This window comes from Schistocerca americana, chromosome 11 (assembly GCF_021461395.2).
Source record: "Schistocerca americana isolate TAMUIC-IGC-003095 chromosome 11, iqSchAmer2.1, whole genome shotgun sequence".
NCBI classification, from domain to species: Eukaryota; Metazoa; Arthropoda; class Insecta; order Orthoptera; family Acrididae; genus Schistocerca; species Schistocerca americana.
In genome coordinates, this window is record NC_060129.1 from 30,022,131 (window position 1) to 30,046,725 (window position 24,595).

General features: G+C 40.1%; 1 protein-coding gene across 1 annotated transcript in view; it reads left to right on the forward strand.

The window, feature by feature from the left end:
* The window catches only part of LOC124553890 (zinc finger protein 708-like), a 117,093-nt gene extending 92,806 nt beyond the window's left edge, over positions 1–24,287 (forward strand). The window contains exon 6 of the mRNA XM_047127906.1: positions 22,329–24,287. Coding sequence (XP_046983862.1) covers positions 22,329–23,847 — 1,519 coding nt within the window. The 3' untranslated portion in view covers positions 23,848–24,287. The remainder of the gene's footprint in view (positions 1–22,328) is intronic.
* Positions 24,288–24,595: the final 308 nt, after the last annotated feature.

The following is a 24,595-nucleotide window of genomic DNA, read 5'->3' on the forward strand; positions in this document are numbered from 1 at the left end:
TTGCCAAATGTGTTACTCATTTCAGAGATGCTCACAACGGCAATTGTCCACCTCCTCCCCACTATATCGATTAATCATATGAATATCCTGTGTGTCTTAATGAGCAAGCCTTCCAGGAGATCTGAATGAAGGAAATCGAACCCCAACCTGCCACTTGCATTTGTTAGCTAGTCAAAAGCCGTGCATTGTACTATATGGCATTTACAGTACTGTTCTTGCTATGCAATGCTTAACATAGGATATGCCCACCCAGACTTGCAACGTCCAATTAAGGATTGCAGTCGTGAAATCACGCAAATCACAGTAGCATCCCCATCTCCTCCCACAGCTGCTCAACAAGCCATCACGTCTTTGCCCCTGGTGGCGAAACCACCTGCTACACAGCTATCAGGCTGAAAAGACAAAAGCAACACTCCTGCAAAGACTTTCTACAGTTAAAAAAACAGTCCACATCTGCCAACTGTAAAGTTCTAAGAAATCAAACAAAAACAAATTATCTTCTCCTTCCCCAACTGGAAGAACCTCTTCAGTGGTGTTGCCACATAATACCCCCACCTGGCTGACCTCTATTTTCCTGGTGCCCACTGCTTACCGATTTTCTGGCACAGAATACACAGGCTGAACTAGGGAGAATTCCAATGCCTTTGTAGATAGCATGGAACAGGATTCTCCAGCCTCCACTGCCTGTAGCATTGGGTTTTTGAAGGCTGGCACTCAGCAGCCACGAAGGTGACTAACCTTCATTTGCTCCCTCGTCCCCACTCCCCATAATTACTTTTCTCCAGTGGAACATTCATGGCATTAGATCCAACAATGAGGAATTACAGCTGCTCTTGGAATTGCAGTGTCCACCTGTTTTGTCCTCCCAAGAAAAAAATTGTCCTCACAACCCCTTTGACCTCTCATGTTTCCTTCTGGTCCTCTGTGACCTTACCCCCAAGGGCAGCATTCCACCTCATCTGGGAGCCATGCTGGTTATCCATGTCATTTAACACTCGACTGCTAGCTGTTGCAGTCTGCATCTTCCTCCCTCATTTCACCTTTTCTCTTTGTAACATCTACACCCCTCCGTCATTTGCTGTTACCAAGTCGGACTTACTCCAGCTCATTGGTCAGCTCCCTCACTCCTTTTTGCTGCTTGGCAGCTTTAATGCTCACCATCTGCTTTGGGGCTCTTAGAGAACCTGTCCAAGAGGTTCCCTCTTAGCTGACCTTTTGAATCATCTCTCTTACCACTGGAGCACCCACATTCCTTTCAGATTCCATGCACATTTATTACGATTTTCTCATTCTGCGCTGTCCAGCTCGCCTGTCATCTTCAGTACCCGATCCCTCTGACACATACTCAAGTGATCACTTTCTGTGCGCTATCCATTTACCGATTCCTACCCCACCTAAATGCAAATCCAATTGGCAGCTTTCTAAGGCCGACTGGAGGCTTTACCCCTTCCTCACGACCTTTACGAAGCTGCGATGACTAGGTAAAGTGTCTTCCAAACGTTATCTTTACTGCTGCAGAATGTTTGATATCATGCACTTCAAGTTAACTGTAGCATGTCCTGTTCCCTGGTGGACTGAAGCAGGCAGTGATGTGATTAACTTGTGGAGATTTGCTGTTCACATTTTGAACCTCATCCTGATAAATCTGCTGGAGGGTTGGTATCCTCTGTAGTCCATACATGTGGGGCTTCAGGGGCCATCTGCTCATTTACTAGAGGAAGTTTTGAAAGATGTTTTCCCAAGCTTTATATGCTTTGGCCTTGTCAGACACACATATCCAGGAAAATGGGGTGCCTGAATCCTCGTCCTGAGTATCATTGTCTTTGCTATCCCCAATAACCATATTATGGACTGCCTCCCATCAGTCATCTGTGGCTCCCTTTTTGTCAATGATTTTCCAATCTGTTGCAGTTCTCCATAAACTTGTGTCAATGAGCGGCGTCTGCAGTGCCGTTCCTATTGTATTTACTCATGAAGTGTAGGGAGTTGCTTTCACTTTTCCATGGCCAAAACCTTTTGTATTAATATTTGGTGATGGTATGAATTTGTTACAATATCTTTACATCTTGGGCCTGTTGCTCTTCCAACCACTGAAACTAAGAAATTCATGGGGCTCATGCTGGATAGGAACCTTCCTTGGTCCTCCCATGTTTCTTACCTGGCTGTACATTGTACCCAGTCCCTCAGTGTCCTACATCTCCTAAGTGGTACTTTCTGGGGAGTGGATCAGACCACCCTCCTCCATTTTTTTCCGATCCCTTGTCCATTCAAAACTAGACAGTTGGTGTTTCGTTTAGTCCTCTGCACCTCTGCCCATCATATGCTGTTTTAACACAATCCACCATCATGGAACACAATCTAAGTGCCAGATTAGTCTGTCTGATGAACAGGTTTGGGTGCTGTCTGAGGCTGACGAAGTCCATGAGCCAGATGAAATCGTTGCCATGTTCCAGAGGAAGCCTCTCAGCATGCAAGACTGGGCATTTGCAGATGGTAGTATTACTGGTAATTGGGAGCTCCAATGCTAGGTGTGCAATGGAACCCCTTCGAGATAAAGCTGCATAGGAGGGGAAGGAATCCAATGTGCATTCTTTGTGCATACTGGGAAGACTTTCCAGATGAGGAGTGGGTGCTTCCAAATGCCGTGAAGAGTGTGGCAGAGCCAGTCTTGCGAGATAAATGTGGAGCTCACCATGTGTAGCATCATGGGCAGAACTGACAGTGGTCCTTTGGTACAGAGTCGACTGAAGGTCTGAAGCAGAGTGACAGACAGTTTTGCAGCTATGTAGGCTGCAGATGCCTCGACTAGCGCTAAAAGATGGTGGATTTACGGGTTTTGCTAAATAGGTCAGAAGTCCACTACACAAAGGAATCAATTACACGAGTATGGCAGATGTGAAGAGTAGATGGGACTCTTTTTAGGTTAGAGGGTCTCAGGAAAGTGCAGAAAGGGCTTTAGTTTCAAAGCCTAAAAGTAGAACACCAAAAGATGGTAGATAAAACCACAATAACTATTTTAGTTATAAATTGTAGTAGCTGTATTAGAAAAAAGTCAGGGCTCAAAGCGCTAACAGGAAGCACTGAATCTCAAATCATTATTGGTATGGAAATAAGTTCAGCTGAAATTTTTTCAAGAGGCCTAACCATGCTCACAAAGGATAGATGAAATACGGTTGATGGTGTAGTGTCCATTGCTGTTAGTAGTAGTTTACATTGTAGTGAAATTTAAGTAGATAGTACCTGCGAGGTAGTACGGGTAGAGGCTATACCTGACAACTGGGATAAATTAATAATCAATTCCTTTTACTGATGTTCTGACTTGGATGATACGGTTGCTGAACAGTTCAAAGAAAACTTGAGTGTAATTTTAAATAGGTATGCCACTTGTACAATTATAGTTGGTGGATACTTCAGTCTACCCTCGATATATTGGTGAAAATACATGTTTAATGTCAGTGGTAGGCATAAACCGTCATCCAAAACCCTACTGAATGGCGCCCTGAAAATTGTTTTGAACCAGGAGTTCAGGAGCCCACTAAAAGTGGAAATGGTTGTGCAAACATATTTGACGTCTTGTTGACCTTGACCAGACAGAGAACATAACAGCAGATGCAGATATTAGTGACCACAAGGTTGTTGAGCCATGAAGAGTTCGCAAGAGTGAATACTGTAACATCCAAACTCACCAAAATAAACGCAAAATACTTTCACTTAAAAAAGCAGATAAGAATTCACTTGACTCATTCCAAAGAGACTGTCTCCAGTCCTTCAGATACATCTTTCTAAACATAGACCAGATGTGGTTTGACGTCAAAGAAATAATATCAATGGTAACTGAGAGATACATGTCAAATAAATGAATAAGAGGTGGTACTGATCCTCCATGCTACACAAAACAGGTCAGAACACTGTTGTAGAAGCAATAAAAAACGCATGCCAATTGAAAAGACCACAAAATTCACAAGACTGGCAAAGTTTCACAGAAGCTCGAAAGTTACTGCAAACTACTAAAGCAGAGTTACTGAAGACGGTTTTCCTAAATCCTTAACAAAAAAGCAAAGTAAGTATTCCAAAATTGTAATCAAGAATAACTGCCTACATGAGTAACTTAGAAGTGGATATCCTGAATGTAGCGAACCAGCTTAAAACACTTAAGGAAGGCAGCGCCTCCAGTCCAGAAACTTTTTGTGAACATACTTGGAACATTTAGCTATACATTGAGCCTACTCAATGTAGCCTCCATCAGCTGTGACGCATCTGGCCCAACGTTCATTTTCATGATGTAAATGCACTTTGGTGAAATTCTGGGGATTGACTTTTACACTATCGGTTGACATAGGAAACAAGGTCTTTCTGAGTATCAAATGTTTTACTGGCAGGTGGGCCTTCAGATGTCCATAGCGCTAAAAATCAGACCGAGCCAGACAGACTGTAGGGAGGATAAGGAATAATTTTACAACCAATTTTCCTGATTTTCTCCTTAGTCATAAGGGCTGTCTGGGGTTTGGCATTGTCATGATATAGTCTGATGAGCTGATCTTGAAGCTGTGGTGTGTGGGTGTTGATGGCACATCGCAGCTTGTCCAATGACGAACATTAATGGTCCCGGTTAATTGTGGAGCCAAGTTCCAAAAAGTCTATGAAAATGACAACACACTCTTCCCAGAAGAAGGAAGCCATCACCTTTCGATCTGCTGTTTGAGAAAGTCTTGGTTTCTTCATCCAAGGGGAACCCAGATGACGCCACTCCATGGATTGGGTATTGTTCTCAGGTTCGGAGAAAAACAACCATCTTTCATCCTTGGTAATGACTGTCAAAACACTGTCTCTACTCTTCAATAAGGGTCTTAATGAGACCCTTGCACACCTTCTTCCTCATCGTTTTCATTTCTCTTGTCAATAACCTAGGTGCCCAATGTGCACAGATTTTTGTGTATCCTAGTGACTGTACCAGCGATACCACTCTAAACAAAGAGAAATGAGTGGTTTCAGCAAGCTGTCAAGTCGTCACACATCTGTCATTTGGGATGATTTTATCAATTGTCGCCTTATTCACATCACTCACTGCAGTCGATGATCTACTGCATCGTGGATTTCCAGTGACAGAAATCACCTTCCTTAAGCCTCTGCAGCCACCGCTGTATACTGCTGCGATCCAGTGTGCCCTCCCCATAAACAGGGAGCAACTTTCTGTGAATCGATGTGACAGTCATCGTCAGTCTTGAAGAGGAACTCCATCACTTACTTAGCAGACATATACAACTCTTCAACTGCAGAAAGATTGGTACCCAAAGAATGGAAAGTTGCACGAATCGCACCAGAACCCAACAAAGGAAATGGGAGTAATTCGATGAAATACAGACCCATACCACTAACGTCACTTTGCAGTAGGATTTTGGAAAGTATAATCTGTTTGAACATTATTTTACCTGTTTCCTGTTCCATCCAATATCACAACATGATCCTGCTTTGTTAAACCCTTGCAAAATGATCCTACATCCTCTACCACATATCTAAAACTAGCACTGAGCTTGCAAAAACTTGTTACAGGAAACGAGATTGCTTCTTTGCATAAAGTTGGTGCTTCTCTACATCAGGGAACAAGAAGTGGTGCTTGAGGGGATTATGTCAGTTTTCACAACCTCCATTACTTGAATGACAACTAGGAGCCATTGGCCTATTTTGGCTTGGTCCATGGCTGCTAGCTAATACTTTTGCTACAGTGTCGTTTCCACCACAGGAGCCTTCCAAGTAACATAATAAGCAATGGCTACCAGACAGACAAGGTCATGTGGTGAAGTTGTGCTTAATTCATGCTGCTGTTGACATGGTTTTGTAGATTTTTTTATACTCACTATCCAACATGTGCTTGCGCATACTGGACAGAAGAATGTGTCTGCAAAGAGAGCAGTGATTTTCATAGGTTAGTATAGCAATTTTTATTTCCGAGTTAGGATGACTCAGTTCTGAAACACACAGAGCCGCAAATAGTGTTATATACAAGGTAAAGTTATTTATTCATAACCTTAAAGACAATGCCAAACCAGACGAAAGCTTATCAGGACTGCAGACTTCAACAACATAGGCATATGGTGTTTGACCATGAACTGTATTGAGAATATTTGCAGAAGTGTAGTCGATGGAAACCTGTGTTCAAAAAACTGAGTTTGTCCCCAAGGAAAGACATTAGTAGAAGAACACTTATTTGGAAGATCTACAGAGAGATGTTCCTCAGTGTACTATGTTGGAATTTTATTACCATGGTGAGTATCCTACAAGGCAAAATGTAGATGTTTTATATTATAACATAGCTTTCACAGGGGGCCATCACTGGAGAGGAAGAATTCTGAAACCTTTGGGATACACACACAGCAAATGCAATGATGAAAGATTCACTCTGATGGAGGATCCAATACTGTAGTAACTTTAACCACTTCTTTGAGACAAACTCAGACTATCAGGAAAGGAAATAATCATTCCCCTATTTCTTATTTTGATGATATGTGACTCAATCAAAATCGTGCAATAAACATGTGACAGGGTTCAAAGAGCAATGAAGGGTTGAAAGCACTCTTTGGCAAAGGAAACACACATACTGTCTATCATGGAATAATAATACAAAAAGCTAGAATTTACATCCTGCATATCCAATAATTATTATGAAGTACCCAACAGTTATGTATCTGAATGCTTGTTTTTACTTTTATTGTGTGTATTCAATGAGGGTGTCTGTCATCAGCAATGCTAGTTACAATTCAAGGATAAAGGAGAAATTTCCTAGTTCAAGAACAAGGAAGGAGAAAATTCCACATTACGTGGAAGAGAAAAGTAACTCCATTTAATGCTGCTAGTGATGAGGAGAGGCTAGAGGGAGGGGGGACGAGGCACAGAGAGACAGGATGGGAGAGGCAAATGCATTGGGGAGATGGAATGATAAGAGAGGAGGGGAAGCAGGAAGGGGGTTGGACACAAGGAGATGGGAAGGGGAACACAGGCATGTGGGAAGGGGGGTGGAGGCAGGGATGTGGGAAGGGGGGGTGGAGGCAGGGAGATGGGAAGGGGGTTGGTGGCAGATATACGAGAAGGGGGGTGGAGGCAGAGAGGCAGGAAGGGGGTTGGAGGCAGAGAGACAAGATGGGAGAAAAGGGGGAATGAGGGAGGAGAATGAGAAGGGGGGAGAGGTTTGAGAGGCGAGAGAGAAGAGGGTGAGGGACAGAGAAGGGGAAGAGAGAGAAGAGGGGGAGATTGAGGGGAGACAGGAGGAGGGCAAGGTGGAGAGAAGAGTAGGAGAGAAGAGGGGGAGAGGGGTGAGTGAGTTGGGGGAGAGGGGTGAGTGAGTTGGGGGAGAGGGGTGAGAGGGTCGGGGGAGAGGGGTGAGAGGGTCGGGGGAGAGGGGTGAGAGGGTCGGGGGAGAGGGGTGAGAGGGTCGGGGGAGAGGGGTGAGAGGGTCGGGGGAGAGGGGTGAGAGGGTTGGGGGAGAGGGGTGAGAGGGTTGGGGGAGAGGGGTGAGAGGGTTGGGGGAGAGGGGTGAGAGGGTCGGGGGAGAGGGGTGAGAGGGTCGGGGGAGAGGGGTGAGAGGGTCGGGGGAGAGGGGTGAGAGGGTCGGGGAAGACGGGAAGGGGATATGGGAAAGGAAGAGAGGACCCTCCTGCCTCCTCCTTGTGCTTCTGCTAATTTTACTTGTGCCATCTCCCATTATGAGTGCCCCTCTGCTCTGCATTCACAGGACCAAGATTCCACTACAGTTCAGATGCATGTCACGTTTCACTGATATGAGCACCAGCATCCAACCATGAGAACCCCCACTCCCACAGCCAGTGCTCCAGCAACTTTCATGTAGCACACACTGCCACATTCAACTCGTGTATCTACATCTGTGATGTCATATCGTATTACTGCAACTAGTATGTATGAAGTGTTGCCTATGTTAAAATTGTTAAATATGCCTGTCTATGAAGTGAACGTCTAAACCTATAACTCTCATTATGTTTTGTTACTTTTATATCAGTGGCAGGTCGTAGGTTTTGTTTTAATATCTATGCACGGCACTCTTACAGAATTTGCATCTTGACCATTACTGATGAAGACTTCCACTGCAAGTATTAGAAACAAGAAAGAAATCTCACTGCTAAGCATCCAATTTTCTATACTCAGTTAATTTACTTTTTGTCCACAGCATGATGTAATGGCAGTGCTGATTAAGATATTGGAGCAACTTTCTGTTGTTGCTGTTGTATTCCAGAAAATGTAATGAGAATACTGTTGGCAATTGTGTGAACAGCAACTGGCATGTCACCTCTCGCTCTGAGACAATTATCAGCCACACCACCTAAACGTCCTTAGCTAACGAACAAAGACATACCGATGATGATGATGATGATGATCTATATCTACATGATTACTCTGCAATTCACAGTTAAGGGCCTCTCATAGGGTCATTGAAAGATAATTTTTAAGCTACTTCTCTACTATTCCATTGTGTGTGCAAGGAAAACTTAACACTTAACATCTTTCAATGGGACGTCTGATTTCTCGTATTTTATTATGATGATAATTTCTCCCTCACACTCTGATGACAAAATTCGTGATTGAAATTTCATGAGAAATTCTGGCCTAGCAAAAAACGCCTTAATTACCACCACCCCAATTCAGGTACTGTATCCATAGCACTCTCCCCCATATTTGACGACAACACAAAATGAGCTGTCTTTCATTGAACTTTTTTGATGGCCCACATCACACTGCAATACTCCACAAGAGGGCACACAAGCATAGTCTAAGCAGCCTCTTTAGTAGACCTGTTATGGTTTTAAAGTGTTGTGCCAATAAATCATTTTTTGGTTTACTTTCTCCAGAGCATGCTCCATGTGAACGTTAGGATTTAATTCATATGTAAGTGTAATCCCTATCAATGTAGTTGAGTCTACAGCTTTTAGCTTTTTATGATTTATCGTGTGAACGAAATTTAGTGCATTCATTTTAGTACTCATGTCGATGACTTCACACTTTTGCTTGTTTACAGCCAACTGCCAGTTCTCACACAATACGGATATCTTGTCTATCACTTCACAATTAGTTTTTATCGCCTGATGACTTCACAGTAAGGTAAATGACAGCATAATCTGCAAACAATCTAAGGGAGCTGCTCAGATTGTCTCCTGAATCATGTTTATAGATCAGAAACAACAAAGGACGCGTAACACTTCTTTAGGAAACGTCTGATATTACTTCTGTTTCGCTCGATGACTTTCTGTCGGCTGTTACTAACGGTGACCTTTCTGGTACAGAATCACGGATCAATTCACACAACTGGGATGATACTCCATGGGCACACAATGTAATCAGAAGTCACTTGTGAGGAATGGAGTCAAAAGACTTATGAAAACCTAAAAATATGGGATCATCTGTCCATATCATTCATTACTTCATGAGAATAAATAGCTTCTTGTGCTTCACAAGAATTATGTTTTCTGAGTATGTGTCGGCTATTTGTAGGTAAATCATGTCTTCAAGGTAAGAACAGGAAACAGTATTTATATGGATCAGGTCTACAATATTGCATATGACCTGCTAAAAGTCTCATCTGCCATGAGCCTTACAAATGTGGGCTTAGTTCCTGATTTCATGGGGTTACATTTGCCCCAATTGAACAGCTTTGTCAGGAAGGTCAATATGGAGTCAGATCAGCTGTTTTGGGCAGCTATTTTTTCTGGCATGGGGTTTGTTCCTGTTGATGCTATTGGTAGGAGGGACTTCACTTCTGCATCTCAATAGGAAAAGAAGGGTTAATTGGTCGTGATGATAAAAGGTTCTAGAAACTCAGGAGAGAACCTCTTTTTTTAGGCTAAGATCAGTATCCAACTATTCAACGTTGAATGAGAATCTCAGACAAGTGGGTACTAGAGATATTTTCAGAAAAGAACAGTGAAAGATAATGTTAGTCAAATGCATCAGAATGTCTGGATTAAAAAATTAGAGTAGCTTCTTGTTCATTTAAAAGATGTAGAAACTGAGAGTGGAATAGATGTACCAAACCTGTGCGAACATCATGTTATCAAAGATGTGGAGAGGGTTAATGTAGGTGGCTATAAGGTTTCCGCATATGCAAGTAGGCACATTATGGAAAGAGCAGGAGTTGCCATACAAGAGTGTTCAAAAAAGTCCGGAACATTCGTAATTTCTTGCCAATAGCAACTTCGTGAAAAATGCAGTTGGTATCCCTGCACATGCTTGTGTTTAATGTGGGTTTGCCGGAAGTTTCCTTGTTGTATGTCAGTTACTGTTCAGTGCTGTATTAAGTAGAATGTGTCACACAGTTAGCGAATTTCGACATAGCAGAGTTAGAGAATCCATGAACCTGCATTAAATTTTGTATGAAACTCAAGAAAACCTTTACAGAGGCACATTAAATGATGCACGAACACTATTGCGGTAAGTGCTTACGTCATACTCGGTGTTACGAATAGTTCACGTAGTCTAAATGTGGCTGGACGGATGTTACAGATGACTCTCATTCAGGATGCCCTTCAACATGTCAGGAATCAACTAAATTGCGCATGCCAATCGAAGATGGACTGCTGGAGAGATGGCAGAAGAATGTAACATTTCTGTAGGATGATTTCATTAAATCCTGACAGCATCCTGGAATGCATCATGTTGCCGCCAAGTTCATCCCATGGTTCAAGTCAAGACCAGAAAGACGTTCATCTCATAGTCTGTTAAGAGCTTTTGGATCGCGCAAACGAGAACGAGACGTTGCTTAAGAGAATCATTACTGGTTATGATACTGAGACAAATATTTACAATCGGTGGGGAACGATTCTTGAAGTCCCAAAGGATTAGTTCATCATGAATCTGTATCACAGGGACAAACTGTTAATTGACGGTGGTATCGACATGTCACGACACTTGGAAGAAAGTCAGACAGGGAAATGGCCTGAAATGTGGCGAAAAAATTCATGGCTCTTGCATCACAATCGCGCAGCCGCGCGTTCATCCCTGTTGGTGCATGACTAATGTGCAAAAAACCAAATCACTGTGCTGCTTCATCTTCTGTACTCTCCAGACCTTACACCTGGAGCTTTTTTTCATTTCTAAAGTTGAAAACACCATTGAAAGGAGGAAGATTTTCAATGATAGACGACATAAAAGAATATTCACAGACGGCACTTCACCGACCCAACAAGAGGCATACAAAGACTGCTTCAAGAAGTACAGGGCGTGTCAAAATTGACCGGTATATTTGAAACGGCAATAAAAACTAAACGAGCAGCGATAGAAATACACCGTTTGTTGCAATATGCTTGGGACAACAGTACATTTCCAGGCGGACAAACTTTCGAAATTACAGTAGTTACAATTTTCAACAACAGATGGCGCTGCAAGTGATGTGAAAGATATAGAAGACAACGCAGTCTGTGGGTGCGTCATTCTGTACGTCGTCTTTCTGCTGTAAGCGTGTGCTGTTCACAACGTGCAAGTGTGCTGTAGACAACATGGTTTATTTCTTAGAACAGAGGATTTTTCTGGTGTTGGAATTCCACCGCCTAGAACACAGTGTTGTTGCAACAAGACGAAGTTTTCAACGGAGGTTTAATGTAACCAAAGGACCGAAAAGCGATACAATAAAGGATCTGTTTGAAAAATTTCAACGGACTGGGAACGTGACGGATGAACGTGCTGGAAAGGTAGGGCGACCATGTACGGCAACCACAGAGGGCAACACGCAGCTAGTGCAGCAGGTGATACAACAGCGGCCTCGGGTTTCCGTTCGCCGTGTTGCAGCTGCGGTCCAAATGACGCCAACGTCCACATATCGTCTCATGCGCCAGAGTTTACACCTCTATCCATACTAAATTCAAACGCGGCAACCCCTCAGCGCCACTACCATTGCTGCATGAGAGACATTCGCTAACGATGTAGTGCACAGGATTGATGACGGCGATATGCATGTGGGCAGCATTTGGTTTACTGACGAAGCTTATTTTTACCTGGACGGCTTCGTCAATAAACAGAACTGGCGCATATGGGGAACCGAAAAGCCCCATGTTGTAGTCCCATTGTCCCTGCATCCTCAAAAAGTACTGATCTGGGCCGCCATTTCTTCCAAAGGAATCATTGGCCCATTTTTCAGATCTGAAATGATTATTGCATCTCTCTATCTGGACATTCTTCGTGAATTTGTGGTGGTACAAACTGCCTTAGACGACACTGCGAACACCTCGTGGTTTATGCAAGATGGTGCCCGGCCACATCGCACGGTCGACGTCTTTAATTTCCTGAACGAATATTTCGATGATCGTGTGATTGCTTTGGGCTATCTGAAACATACAGGAGGCGGCGTGGATTGGCCTCCCTATTCGCCAGACATGAACCCCTGTGACTTCTTTCTGTGGGGACACTTGAAAGACCAGGTGTACCGCCAGAATCCAGAAACAATTGAACAGCTGAAGCAGTACATCTCGTCTGCACGTGAAGCCATTCCGCCAGACACGTTGTCAAAGGTTTTGGGTAATTTCATTCAGAGACTACGCCATATTTTTGCTACGCATGGTGGATATGTGGAAAATATCGTACTATAGAGTTTCCCAGAACGCAGCGCCATCTGTTGTTGAAAATTGTAACTACTGTAATTTCGAAAGTTTGTCCGCCTGCAAATGTACTGTTGTCCCAAGCATATTGCAACAAACGGTGTATTTCTATCGCTGCTCGTTTAGTTTTTATTGCCGTTCCAAATATACCGGTCATTTTTGAAGCACCCTGTAGAAATGGCGTTGGGAGTGATGTATCTATAATGGAAGAGAGTATGTCGAAGGAGATCATGCAACATAAGTGAAATGTAAGCACAGAAAAATTTTGCGGACAAAGTTCAGGAATTTTTTGAACACACTCCATATGTTGAAGTTAAAGACAATATGAAAAATTCAGAAACTGAAAGAAAAATTGTGTAGATCAAATTCAGAAGCATGTAGCTGCGAGCTGAAGCTAAATGGGACTTTCATAATTGTAGCTGTGTACAGGTCCCCATTGGGAAATTTCAAGCGATTTCTGAAAAACTTGGCTTCCTTATTATGTTGTCTGGCAGTCAGAGATAAGCAAATTGTTTGTGGAGATTTCAGTGCAGATTTTCTGAAAGAATCTGATAGACAGGACGACCTTGAAGTATTACTTGGTTCTTTCAATGTGACATCAGTTATTGGTTTTCCTGCACAGGTTGTACAGGAAAGCAGCACACAGACTGAAGATAAATTTAATCAAAAACTTTTCCTTTTAACATTGGTCCTTATGATCATGATGCACACCTATTTATACTATATGACATAGTGCCATATAAGTAATGCAAAACACTTCAAATTAGTGCATTCAATTTAACAATTGCAAATCTAGCAATAGAGTGGGATGAGATGTACAGGGAACCTGATGCTAATTTAAAATTTAATGTGAAAATAGTTTCCCTAAGCAAACAACATAACGTAATTGTAAGAAACCATCTAAAAAGCTGTTGCTAACTAAAGAGATAAAAATATGTTGTAAACAGAAATGGGAAATATATCTTACAGCCAGAAAGAGTAAATATGCAGAAAGAGCCGAACATTTCAAAAATTATTTCACTGTATTACGAAAAGTTATTAAAAAGTCCATTAGTGTGTGCATTAGGTCTTGGAGTAGCAGCTCTGATGAAATTAAAACAATTTGGGATATTGTTAGAAAGGAAACAGGACAGTCAAAATCACAGGAGGGTTGTATTTCTATCAGACTCAATGAAAGGTTTGTTAACCAAAACCTGAAGTACAAAGTATTTTTAATAAACATTTTTTACATATTGCAGAGAAAATAGGATCCAGCTGTTCATTAGAAAATACAAGGCTGTATATGAAAGAAGCAATAGCTATGCAATTTGATAAAACTGAAATTAGGAAAATAATAAATTCACCCTTGGAATTGATGGCACTTCCAACACAATACTAAAAGCGTGTTGTCAACAGATAAGTACATTTCTCAGCCACATATGAAGTAGCTCACTGAAACAGGGCACTTTTCCAGATAGACTGAAATTTGCTATTTTTAAACCATTGCGTAAAAAGGCTGATCAGTCTGATGCTAATAACTACCACTCAATCTGACTTCTGACAGCTCCATCAAAAGTTCTTGAAAAGTAACTTATTCAAGACTGCCTTTACCTATTCATAAAAAATGCAGTACTAAGAAAAGTCAGTTTGATTTTCAGAAAGGCTTTGCGACATAAAATACTATACATGCTTTCACAGCTGAAATATTAAATGGTCTGGATAACTTTACATCACTCATTAGGATTTTTGTAATCTCTCAAAAGCTTTTGACTGTGTGAATCATGAAAATCTTATGTATCAGCTTAAGTATTGTGGTATGAGTATGACATGCACAAATGGTTTAATTCATATTTAACTGGAAGAATGCAGAAGGCTGAAATTAACAATAGAGATAGTGTGCAAAAGTCAGCAGTCTTCTAACTGGGGAGATATCAAGAATGGTGTCATATATTGTGTGTGTGTGTGTGTGTGTGTGTGTGTGTGTGTGTGTTTGTGTGTGTGTGTGTGAGACTTGGCATTCTACATTAACCCTGAAGATCCAAAGCTATTCTTTTTTCTGATGATATAGTAATCACACCCAAGAAACAAGAATTAAGTGAGGAAATTATAAATTATGTCTTTCAGGAAATTAGGTGGCTCTCTGCAGATGGTCTCACAGTAAATTTTTAGAAGACATAGTATATACTGTGCTGTAGAGTTGTAATCAGAATAATAGTTGGAGAGCACTCAAGATCACATTGTAGACACTTGTTTAAGGAACTAGGGACATTCACAGTACCTTCAAATTCGATACCTTCACTTACGAAATTTGTCATTAATAGCGAATCCCCATACAAAAATAATAGCAAAGTACAATGGGCTAAATCTGACTTTGGCACAGAAAGCAATGAATTGTGCTCCCACGTAAGTCTTTGGTCATTTACCAAATAGCATTAACAGTCTGACAGACAGCCAATCAGCATCTAAAAAAATTAAAATCACTTATGAATGACATCATTTACTCAGTAGATGAACTTCTAGATATGAAATTGTAGTGGTGAAAAAATAAATTACATTGTGTAATGAAACCTAATGGTAAACTGACAAGTGGCACATCATTACAAAATGTCATATTCGTGGTATGTGGAACAAGTATCGATGTGATGGAATGTAGTGTAATATCATGAAACCAGGCAAGGACCGCACATCTGTCTATAGTTACTATAATTTGTATCTTACCTGGTTGAGCAGTTCTATGCGCTACAGTCTGGAACTGTGCAACCACTATTGTCGCAGGTTCGAATCCTCCCTCGGGCATGGATGTGTGTGATGTCCTTAGGTTAGTTAGGTTTAAGTAGTTCTAAGTTCTATGGGACTGATAACCTCAGCAGGTAAGTCCCATAGTGCTCAGAGCCATTTGAACCATTTTTTTACGTGCTGTAAGAAAAGTAATTTGAAAAGTTTGGTCAGCATATGTTCCACCTGGGCCATAGAATCCAAGAAAACCCTGCCTGCCTGGGTTCAGATGGTATCACTCCACTTTGAACACTATTGGTAGCTGGAATGCACTGACCATCTGTATGCCAATGTTTCATTCGAGCAGGGCGTGAGAAATTAAGCACTTGCCATCTGTAGATATTGAAAGCTTCAATCTTCTGAGTAGTATCTGAACTGGATTCACTAGACCTCTATGATGTGTTACTTGTCCTATCTGGAAGCAGGTGCATAAGAAATGTAGCTACATGAGTACCAGACAGGCAAATATTTTTTAAACACAGAATACAGAAACAAGTGGAATATAACGTTAACGCATTAACTTGGAAATTTGTATGTAAGGCCATGTAATTGTTTTCTTCTTAAATTAAAATCTTTAATTCATCATTGACACAATGTGTAACATCCTAAGTAGTTAATACTATTAAGCAATAAAGTGACTGCAAACATTTTGACCAATGACAAAGAAATATATTTGATTAGACATACAGACTAAATGGTTCTAAAGTGATATTTATGTACATGTACTTGGATGATGTGCATTGCCCAGTAAACCAACCTCACCAAAAGGAGAAAGTTTCAATCAGTAGTCGCTTAAATTTTCTCTTTACTACAAATTGTTTGTATGAAAGAATGAGAGAGGTAAGGAGGGAGTGATTCTGTGGGGGAAGAATGATGAACATTCAGTGATTTCAACTTCTTGTGCATTGTGATACAAGAAATAATAACTTCACTTTCAACTTGGGCAGAAAGCCACACCAACATTTGTAATAAAATTAATCATTCAAATATAGATGGCAGTGCAGGATGTGCAGCCCAGTGCCCAGTCTCTCACATAGGAAACATACAGGGTGACAATTATTGAACTACATGAAAAAAAAATCGTAAATTAGTTGCAAACCATGGCATTCACACACTCTATTCAATATGTAAACGCACTGCAGGTATTCAGACTTAGGTTATGATATCTTTAATACGCATCTGTCATTGGCAATGATGTGGCACAAACAGACAGCAAAATTCTGCATGACCCACTAAAGTGTCGGAGCTTCGATGCTGTCAGTGACTCCCCAAGTTGCTATTTTCAGCCTGCAATGGTTTTGGGATTGCTGCTGTACATCTTTTCTTTAATATGGCCACACAAAAGCGACTCAGATCTGTTCAGATTAGGACCAGGGATATTTGAGAATTCCAGGAATGTTTATTTTATTTTTCCATTAAATTTTTTGTAATTTTGATTGCTACGTATGGATACGCTAATAAAAAATTACTTTAGCCCTCCACTGCAGAATAATAGTGCAGCAATAAAACATAAACGAGGGAATGTTGCAAAGAAAATGGGCGTTCACCACAACAAAACCAGTGTACACACAAACATCTTCCGACAGTAATGTTAAAGATTCTGCAATACTTCGTAGAAAGAAAATGCTTTCAGTATGTCTTATTACTGGGCCATTTTGACGAGTGACGTCACAACTGGTTACATTTCTAATGGACGCGGGGAAATATTGCGAATGCTGGATTCAGAAGCATTACTTTGAAAGTAAGTTTCCTTTTATGCAAGATGATGATACGTGTCAGAATTTTTAATGAATTTCTTAAACCATGGAACATTAGATTCTCATTCAAAACTTAATGCTAAGGACCAGGTATGCGCATTATTTTAGGCGTAGAAGACCAGCCATTTATGCCCTAATTTTATATTTTGGTGGCACACTTGCTTTTCATATATCTTGAGAAGGTAATACACACAAAAATGACCTGGTTTCGAGGTTAGTCTCTCATATTTATTTTTGTTCTTTCATTGATTACAGTTTATGCAATAATGCTGGCAAAAAGTGTAGTTGTCTTTAAAAAAAAATTGTGAAGTAAGTTCTTGAGCGATTTCACATGTAACTGGCTTTACTACAGAATATTATTCTGTCTACAGAATATTATTCTGCTAGGTAACCCAAAAAGTGTCCAGGGCACGTCAGTCAGAAATACTCAGCTGCTGCAATTAAAGCTGGTGCTCTTAGTCCCGCCTAACAACACTCTCGAAAAAAACAGCACCAACTTTCCGAATGTCAGTATTATGTATGAAAACTTAGCTTTTCTTTTGGTTGTACTGATGTGTATTAATTTAAACCATTAAATTTTTCTGTTTGTGTGTTTGCACGGCCTAAAATTCATGTTGTTATTAGCTGACATCGTCATGTTTCGTATGATCTTAATGTCTGCTGTCACTGGCTGGCAATATCATGTGACATGAGCAATACTTGGCCAACAAAACCACAACACAATGTTGATTTTAGCGATTTGGAAGTACTGTGGTGTAATTGGTGAAATTTGTGTTAATACTTCCATGATACGAAAATAAGTTGTTTATATGTTTCTACGCATCGAGGAAATGTTTCGTTCTTTGCTAGGTTGAGATTCCTAAAGTGCCAGAAAGTTCTATATCTGTTCACAAATTCATCACCATTCAAAGGATTGTGGGGAAACAGTATCATTTTTTAACATTGAAAAATGTACTTCCACCTGGTAAATAGTTCATTTTCACCTTAGAAAGTGTTAACTGGGAAATATGGGAATTTTTTTTTCTTGCCCGGGTATACACCCAGTTAATGTTTTTGCCTTCCATATGAAATGAAATGATGTGGCTATTGAGAAAAAACGCCATGCAGTGGTGGTACAGTTGTTTTATCAGAACAGCACTGCATTGCAGGAATATAATTGAAATAAATGCCTGAGAAACGACCCCATGTCAATAAATGTAATAAAGAATACGATCAAGAAAATTGAAGGAAGAGGTGAATTGAGTGGTGCAGCAGATTCCAACAGCAGCTGTTGAAGTTGCTTTTAGCTGGAGCTGACCATGCAGCAGATGCCTCAACTTCTGCAGTAAGTGCTAGAGTTGTAACAGGATCTCTCTCTCTCTCTCTCTCTCTCTCTCTCTCTCTCTCTCTCTCTCACTCTCACTCACTCACACAGTGTGTCTCTGACTGTGTGTCCCCCAAATCAAAAGTTCAACAGATTTTGTGGCACATTTTACACTAGTATCTCTATAAGCTGCTAAAGAAGCCCCAGGATAGGCTACAACACTTTCATTTTGCCTTCATTTTTGGCATGCATGGAAGTAAGTGACTTTTGGCTGGGGAATATTCTTTGGGTGGACAAGGCATATTTTACTGTGCATGGGGCTGTGAATGCACACAACTGCCGCATATGGAGCTGTCCTCCCAAACGTGCAGGAGCATCCACTGCACTCAGCTTATGTGACAGTGTGGTGTAGTTTCACAAGCGCCTTCATTCTCAGTCAGTGTTCTTTCGAGATGACATCTCGTGGGCCTGTTAGGTGTACATTGACGTGTGAACTTCAGAAGAAACTTGTTATGCAACTCGTGATTCAACATTTCAAGAACACGCTAGTATCTGCACCATTATTTTGATGTGAGATGGTGTTACATGATAATTCACTTGTCATGTGAAAGATAGGTATTGCAAAGCCTTTGGTATCAATTGCATTATATCTAGGCAATTTCAAAATGTGTGGTCTTCGAGAGCCCTCTACCTAAATTAATGCGACAAGTGGGTATTGAGATATTTGAAAGATTTATCAGGGATATATCCAGACTAATCCTGATCAGAAGGATATCGTATGACGACAATCAATCTGATTACACTGGATATGCTGTAAGCAACTGTAACCATGTCATGTTACAGATACAGCATGTTGCTGGGTCAGTAGACCATTTTGAACATGCAACTTCTTACCATATCCTAATAAATGTAACAGAACCACTGTTATCATTTTACTCATCGTTTCTTCCCTTTTTCTTGACCTGTCACCTCATTCTGACAGCTTGTAGCGCCATATTTTCACCTGGTGGCAGAAAGTGAAAAATTATTTTTCAGGGTACTCAGTGAGGACACCAGTTAATGAACATCCTACAGTGAAACTTCCTGGCAGATTAAAACTGTGTGCCCGGCCGAGACTCGAACTCTGGACTAGTGCACACTCCGCTGCAGAGTGAAAATCTCATTCTGGAACATCCAACAATGTTACAGCATTCTGCAAAATAGAGCGCCCCCACTGCAGCACCTGGAACACAGTCAGTTTTATTATAAGCACTTGGAAGGTCTAGGATCAACATCTTGTTATGAAAGCAGGGTGCTACTCAGACAATTTGACCCTCAGTAAATTCTTGAAGAGATACCATGCTCGTTCTATTTTGGCTACTTAGCAGGGGTTTCTATCAACAGTTTGTATTTATTGCAGCATAATACTTTCGGTGACTTCTGTCAGTATCTTGTACAAGATGCAGTGTATGCCATGTCCTTCTGACCATTGAAACCAGCGTGAACAGACCTATTATTGTACCCAAGTTTTGACAGTAAGTGAACCATATTTCAATGTATATTTTGGATAAATGATTTATGAAGTTTTGGATGGCAGTGGTATTCATTAACATAACATGATAGAAATTGGTGATACAACTTCATGAAGGACTGGATGATGCTGCTGATGATGATTATGATGATAGCAGGGGACATAGTCTTATCACCATGATTCCTGATTTTATGGTAGGGGAAACTCTTCCAAATGGAGAAATGCACAACCCAAGCAATGTGTGCACAAGGCAATATAATATTGCTTTGCAGGTTCCTGCCCTGTGACTTAGGGGTAATGTGCTGGGTAGGAATTGAGACATTGAACAAGGAATCAGGTGTACATTTCCCTCAAGGTATTTTAGATGAGATTCAACAGTGATGAATCAAAATTTTGACACTATGAAAATATTCATAAGAACATAACTTTTGTGCTTGTTGTTGATGTCTCTGAGATAAAAGCTTACATTGATAAAATTTCCTTACTAGGGGAACCAGATGTAATACTTTTCATGGTACTGTAAGAAACTGGTTTTCTTCATAATGACAGATCTCTGGTTTGAGACTCGAGATAACAAAGGAAGGTATACAGTAGAGGTAACAGATACAGTGTCAAAACTTTTAACAAATGTAGTGTAAACCATCAGCAGTGTTACTGTCCAGGCTGTAATATTTTTGTTGATAATATACTTGTTCACTTTCACCATCACTGCATGAATAGCTTACAGATGCACCTGTCACGAAAATTGTTGTGGGGTAACGATAAGGATATGACACACACTAGTACCCAGTATCTATACAATGCTTACATGGAGATGTCTAAAATACTTTATAAGTAATTAACATCAAAATTGATTTCTCATTGAAGTTTTCCAGAAATTCTGCTCCTCGTCCTTGATTGTTAATCAAAGTCTGGCATACCATACAAATTTTAATTGTAACTTTTATTTCCAGTGCTTTGAGAATCATAGAAACGTATTTATTTGAAACGTGACTTGGATAATTCTTCGATTTTCTTCATTATTAATATTCAGTTACTTCACTTCAATGTGTGTGAAAACACATGCTGTAACTAGTTCAGTTAAAAAAACTTGTTAAATTCTGGAATCTGACATACAGCATGATACCAGTTATGTAAAAAAATCGTATGATGCCAGTTACAGCTTAAAAACACTCGAAATTTGCCAGTTACCATACTAAACAAAACTATACATCTAACACAAAAAAAGTCAAGAGTTACAATCAGAACAGAAGGAAATTACTGGAGCATGCTTGCCCACAGTATTTTGTAATCTTTCATGTGCAACATGCTGCACATACTGGGGACCTGAAAGGCATCACACATTTCTGTTCTGTGAGAAAGGGTTTAATTGCAGATGTAATCATGGGACCCAGATACTACGGGGGTTGCTCATGCATCAGCTGTTATCACTGGCACTCAGTATGATGTCTCCTGCACTGTGGCTAATGGGTTATGTGGCCATTTATACAAGTGTCTTTCTGTCAATGGTGTTCTGCAATGTGAGGTGACCACATGCTGGAAAGAGGTAAAAGTTTTTTTTTTAAAAAAAAAGGATCACTGCAAATGTACTGGAAAAATTACACTTACTTCCAACTTTCCAGGCAATATTTCCATTTGCTTAAGGCTCCATATAAGTTGCAGTACCAAAAACACAGTCTTGGATTGAAACCATCTGTAAGTGTAACATTCAAATTCATTCATCAGTATGCAAATTTTTTTACCTTAAATGATGTGATATTGATACTTGTTCATGAACAGTTTTTATCTAGATGATAGACAACCATAGTAGATACCCAATAAAAATATTGGACCCTTCACTAGTTCTTGACTCAATGGGAATCAAACAAAAAAAAATTCTGTTTTACTAGGTGAAAGAGATTTCTCATTTCCAAAAGTGGAAGTGTTTCCAAAACAAAGATAAGGCACTTCCGGAGCTGTTATGATGGAAGAGGGCATTAAAAATTATTTCTCATTATTACTTTTAATTAAATCTGAAATACCTTGAACATAAGAATTATGAATTAAACATCTAACAAACATTTTTTGATACATTTGATAAACTGGTGTAGACTATTAACTTCTGGCGCCATATTTTAAAAATATTGTAATACTCCAAAGTGAATTATTTTAATTCTCATCTAAAAACTCCCAATTCAAATCAGTGACTCAGATTAATCGTTATTGAATCTCCTATGGTTATTTTCTTTTTAAACCAATTTTACTTCATCAGTTCTTTCCTTCTGGTAGAATATTTTAATTTTAAATTAGTAACTGTTATTGAAAATGTAATTTCTTATGCATTATTGTGACATGTGGCCTATAGTCCTGAATTTATGGACACTTAAATATTGTTCCCATTTTGTATATTTATCACTCTACTCCTCACTCTTCAGGTTGATTCATAGTACTGGTGGGAGCTGTGGCACATCATGTGAAGAAACTTGTCACCATGGACGGGTCCTGGATGACTTGGAGATAGACAGAGAGAAGTCACCACACGAGTTTGGTAGACATAAAGAAGGGATTATGGATAAGGAATGCTCAGTTGCCACCATATATGACTGCAGTATGAGGGAAAAGGAATTTCATGTATATAGCTGTATCTTCTGTCTACAGAGCTTTCCTTCAAAATACAGACTCATAATGCATGTGTTTATGCACATTGATGGCATGCAGCCGCCTTTGTATGTTTGTAAGTGGTGTGGTGAGGTATTTCACAGTAATGTAAGCTTGAAAAAACATTTGAGAATGAGTGAGAATTATAAAGACTTAACTGCTGCCAATCATGAAAAATATGGCTTTAGTGATAAGCATCAAAGCGGTATCTTCTCAGATAGAGTGTCAGAAGTTCCTGTCACAGAACACAATGAGCTATCTTCATATAAGGAAACTTGGAAAGCTTCAAACAGGTCCTCTAATGACATATGTAACACACATATGACAAATGATATGGAGACAACAAATCATTATGGAAATTTATCTACAGCTGTTAATGTCGGTGCCCAGGCTGTTCTGCTTACTGCGAGCAGACCCCACAAATGCGGCATTTGTGGTAAGTCTTTTCCTGTGTCAGGTAGGCTCAAGAGACATGAATTAATTCACACTGGAAAGAAACCTCACAAATGCGATATTTGTGACAAATCGTTTGCCCTGTCATCTAGTCTCAAGACACACAAATTAATCCACAATGGAAAGAAACCTCACAAATGCGATATTTGTGACAAATCGTTTGTCCTGTCATCTAGTCTCAAGAGACATGAATTAATCCACACTGGAAAGAAACCTCACAAATGCGATATTTGTGATAAATCGTTTGTCCTGTCACTTAGTCTGAAGACACACAAATTAATCCACACTGGAAAGAAACCTCACAAATGTGAGATTTGTGGCAAATCTTTTGCTGTGTCAGGTAGTCTCAAGAGACACGAATTAATCCACACTGGAAAGAAACGTCACAAATGTGAGATTTGTGGGAAATCTTTTGCTATGTCAGACAATTTCAAGAGACATGAATTAATTCACACTGGAAAGAAAATGCACAAATGTGATATTTGTGGCAAATCGTTTGCCCTGTCATTTAGTCTGAAGACACACAAATTAATCCACACTGGAAAGAGACCTCACAAATGTGAGATTTGTGACAAATCGTTTGCCGTCTCACGTCGTCTCAAGAAACACAGTTTAATCCACACTGGAGAGAAACCTCACAAATGTGAGATTTGTGGGAAATCTTTTGCTATGTCAGACAATTTCAAGAGACATGAATTAATTCACACTGGAAGGAAACTGCACAAATGTGATATTTGTGGCAAATCTTTTACTGTGCCAAGTAGTCTCAAGACACATGAATTAATCCACACTAGAATGAAACCGCACAAATTTGATATTTGTGGCAAATCCTTTGCTGTTTAGATGGTCTCAAGAGACACAAATTAATCCACACTGGCAAATGTGATATTTGTGACAAATCGTTTGCCCTGTCAGGTAGTCTGAAGACACATGAATTAATTCACACTGGAAAGAAACCGAACAAATGCGATATTTGTGGCAAATCCATTGCTCTGTTAGGTAATCTCAAGAGACACATTGATTCACACAGGAATGAAACGTCAGAGATGTGATATTTGTGCTCTATCGTTTGCCTAGTCAGCCTATCTCAAGACAGATACATTAATTCACACTAGAATGAAACCTCACAAATGTTATATCTGTGGCAGAAGTTTCAGTCAATTGGGTACTCTCAAGACTCGTGCATTACTTCACATCAGAAAGCAAGTGCAAGTTAGTGTTAGTTTAAACAAATGGATTTCTCTGGTTGCTGCTCTCAAGGCCTATAAAATAATGGATGTAGCAGGGAGACAATAAATTGTAATGACTGTGAAATAACATTAAAATGTGGTAGAATTCTGAAAAAATGTGCAACAATGTGAACTACAGTGTGGTAGCAGATAATGTTACAATATGAAAATCCATATCTGTAGCTTAAGATGTCAAGAAATTGTATTACTGTATACTCCAGAAATATGAATCAAATGTGTTTTTGTCATTAACACTGCTTTTTTTCCTATCGATTTTGAGACAAGAAGATTGTGAATTGTGATATACACTCCTGGAAATTGAAATAAGAACACCGTGAATTCATTGTCCCAGGAAGGGGAAA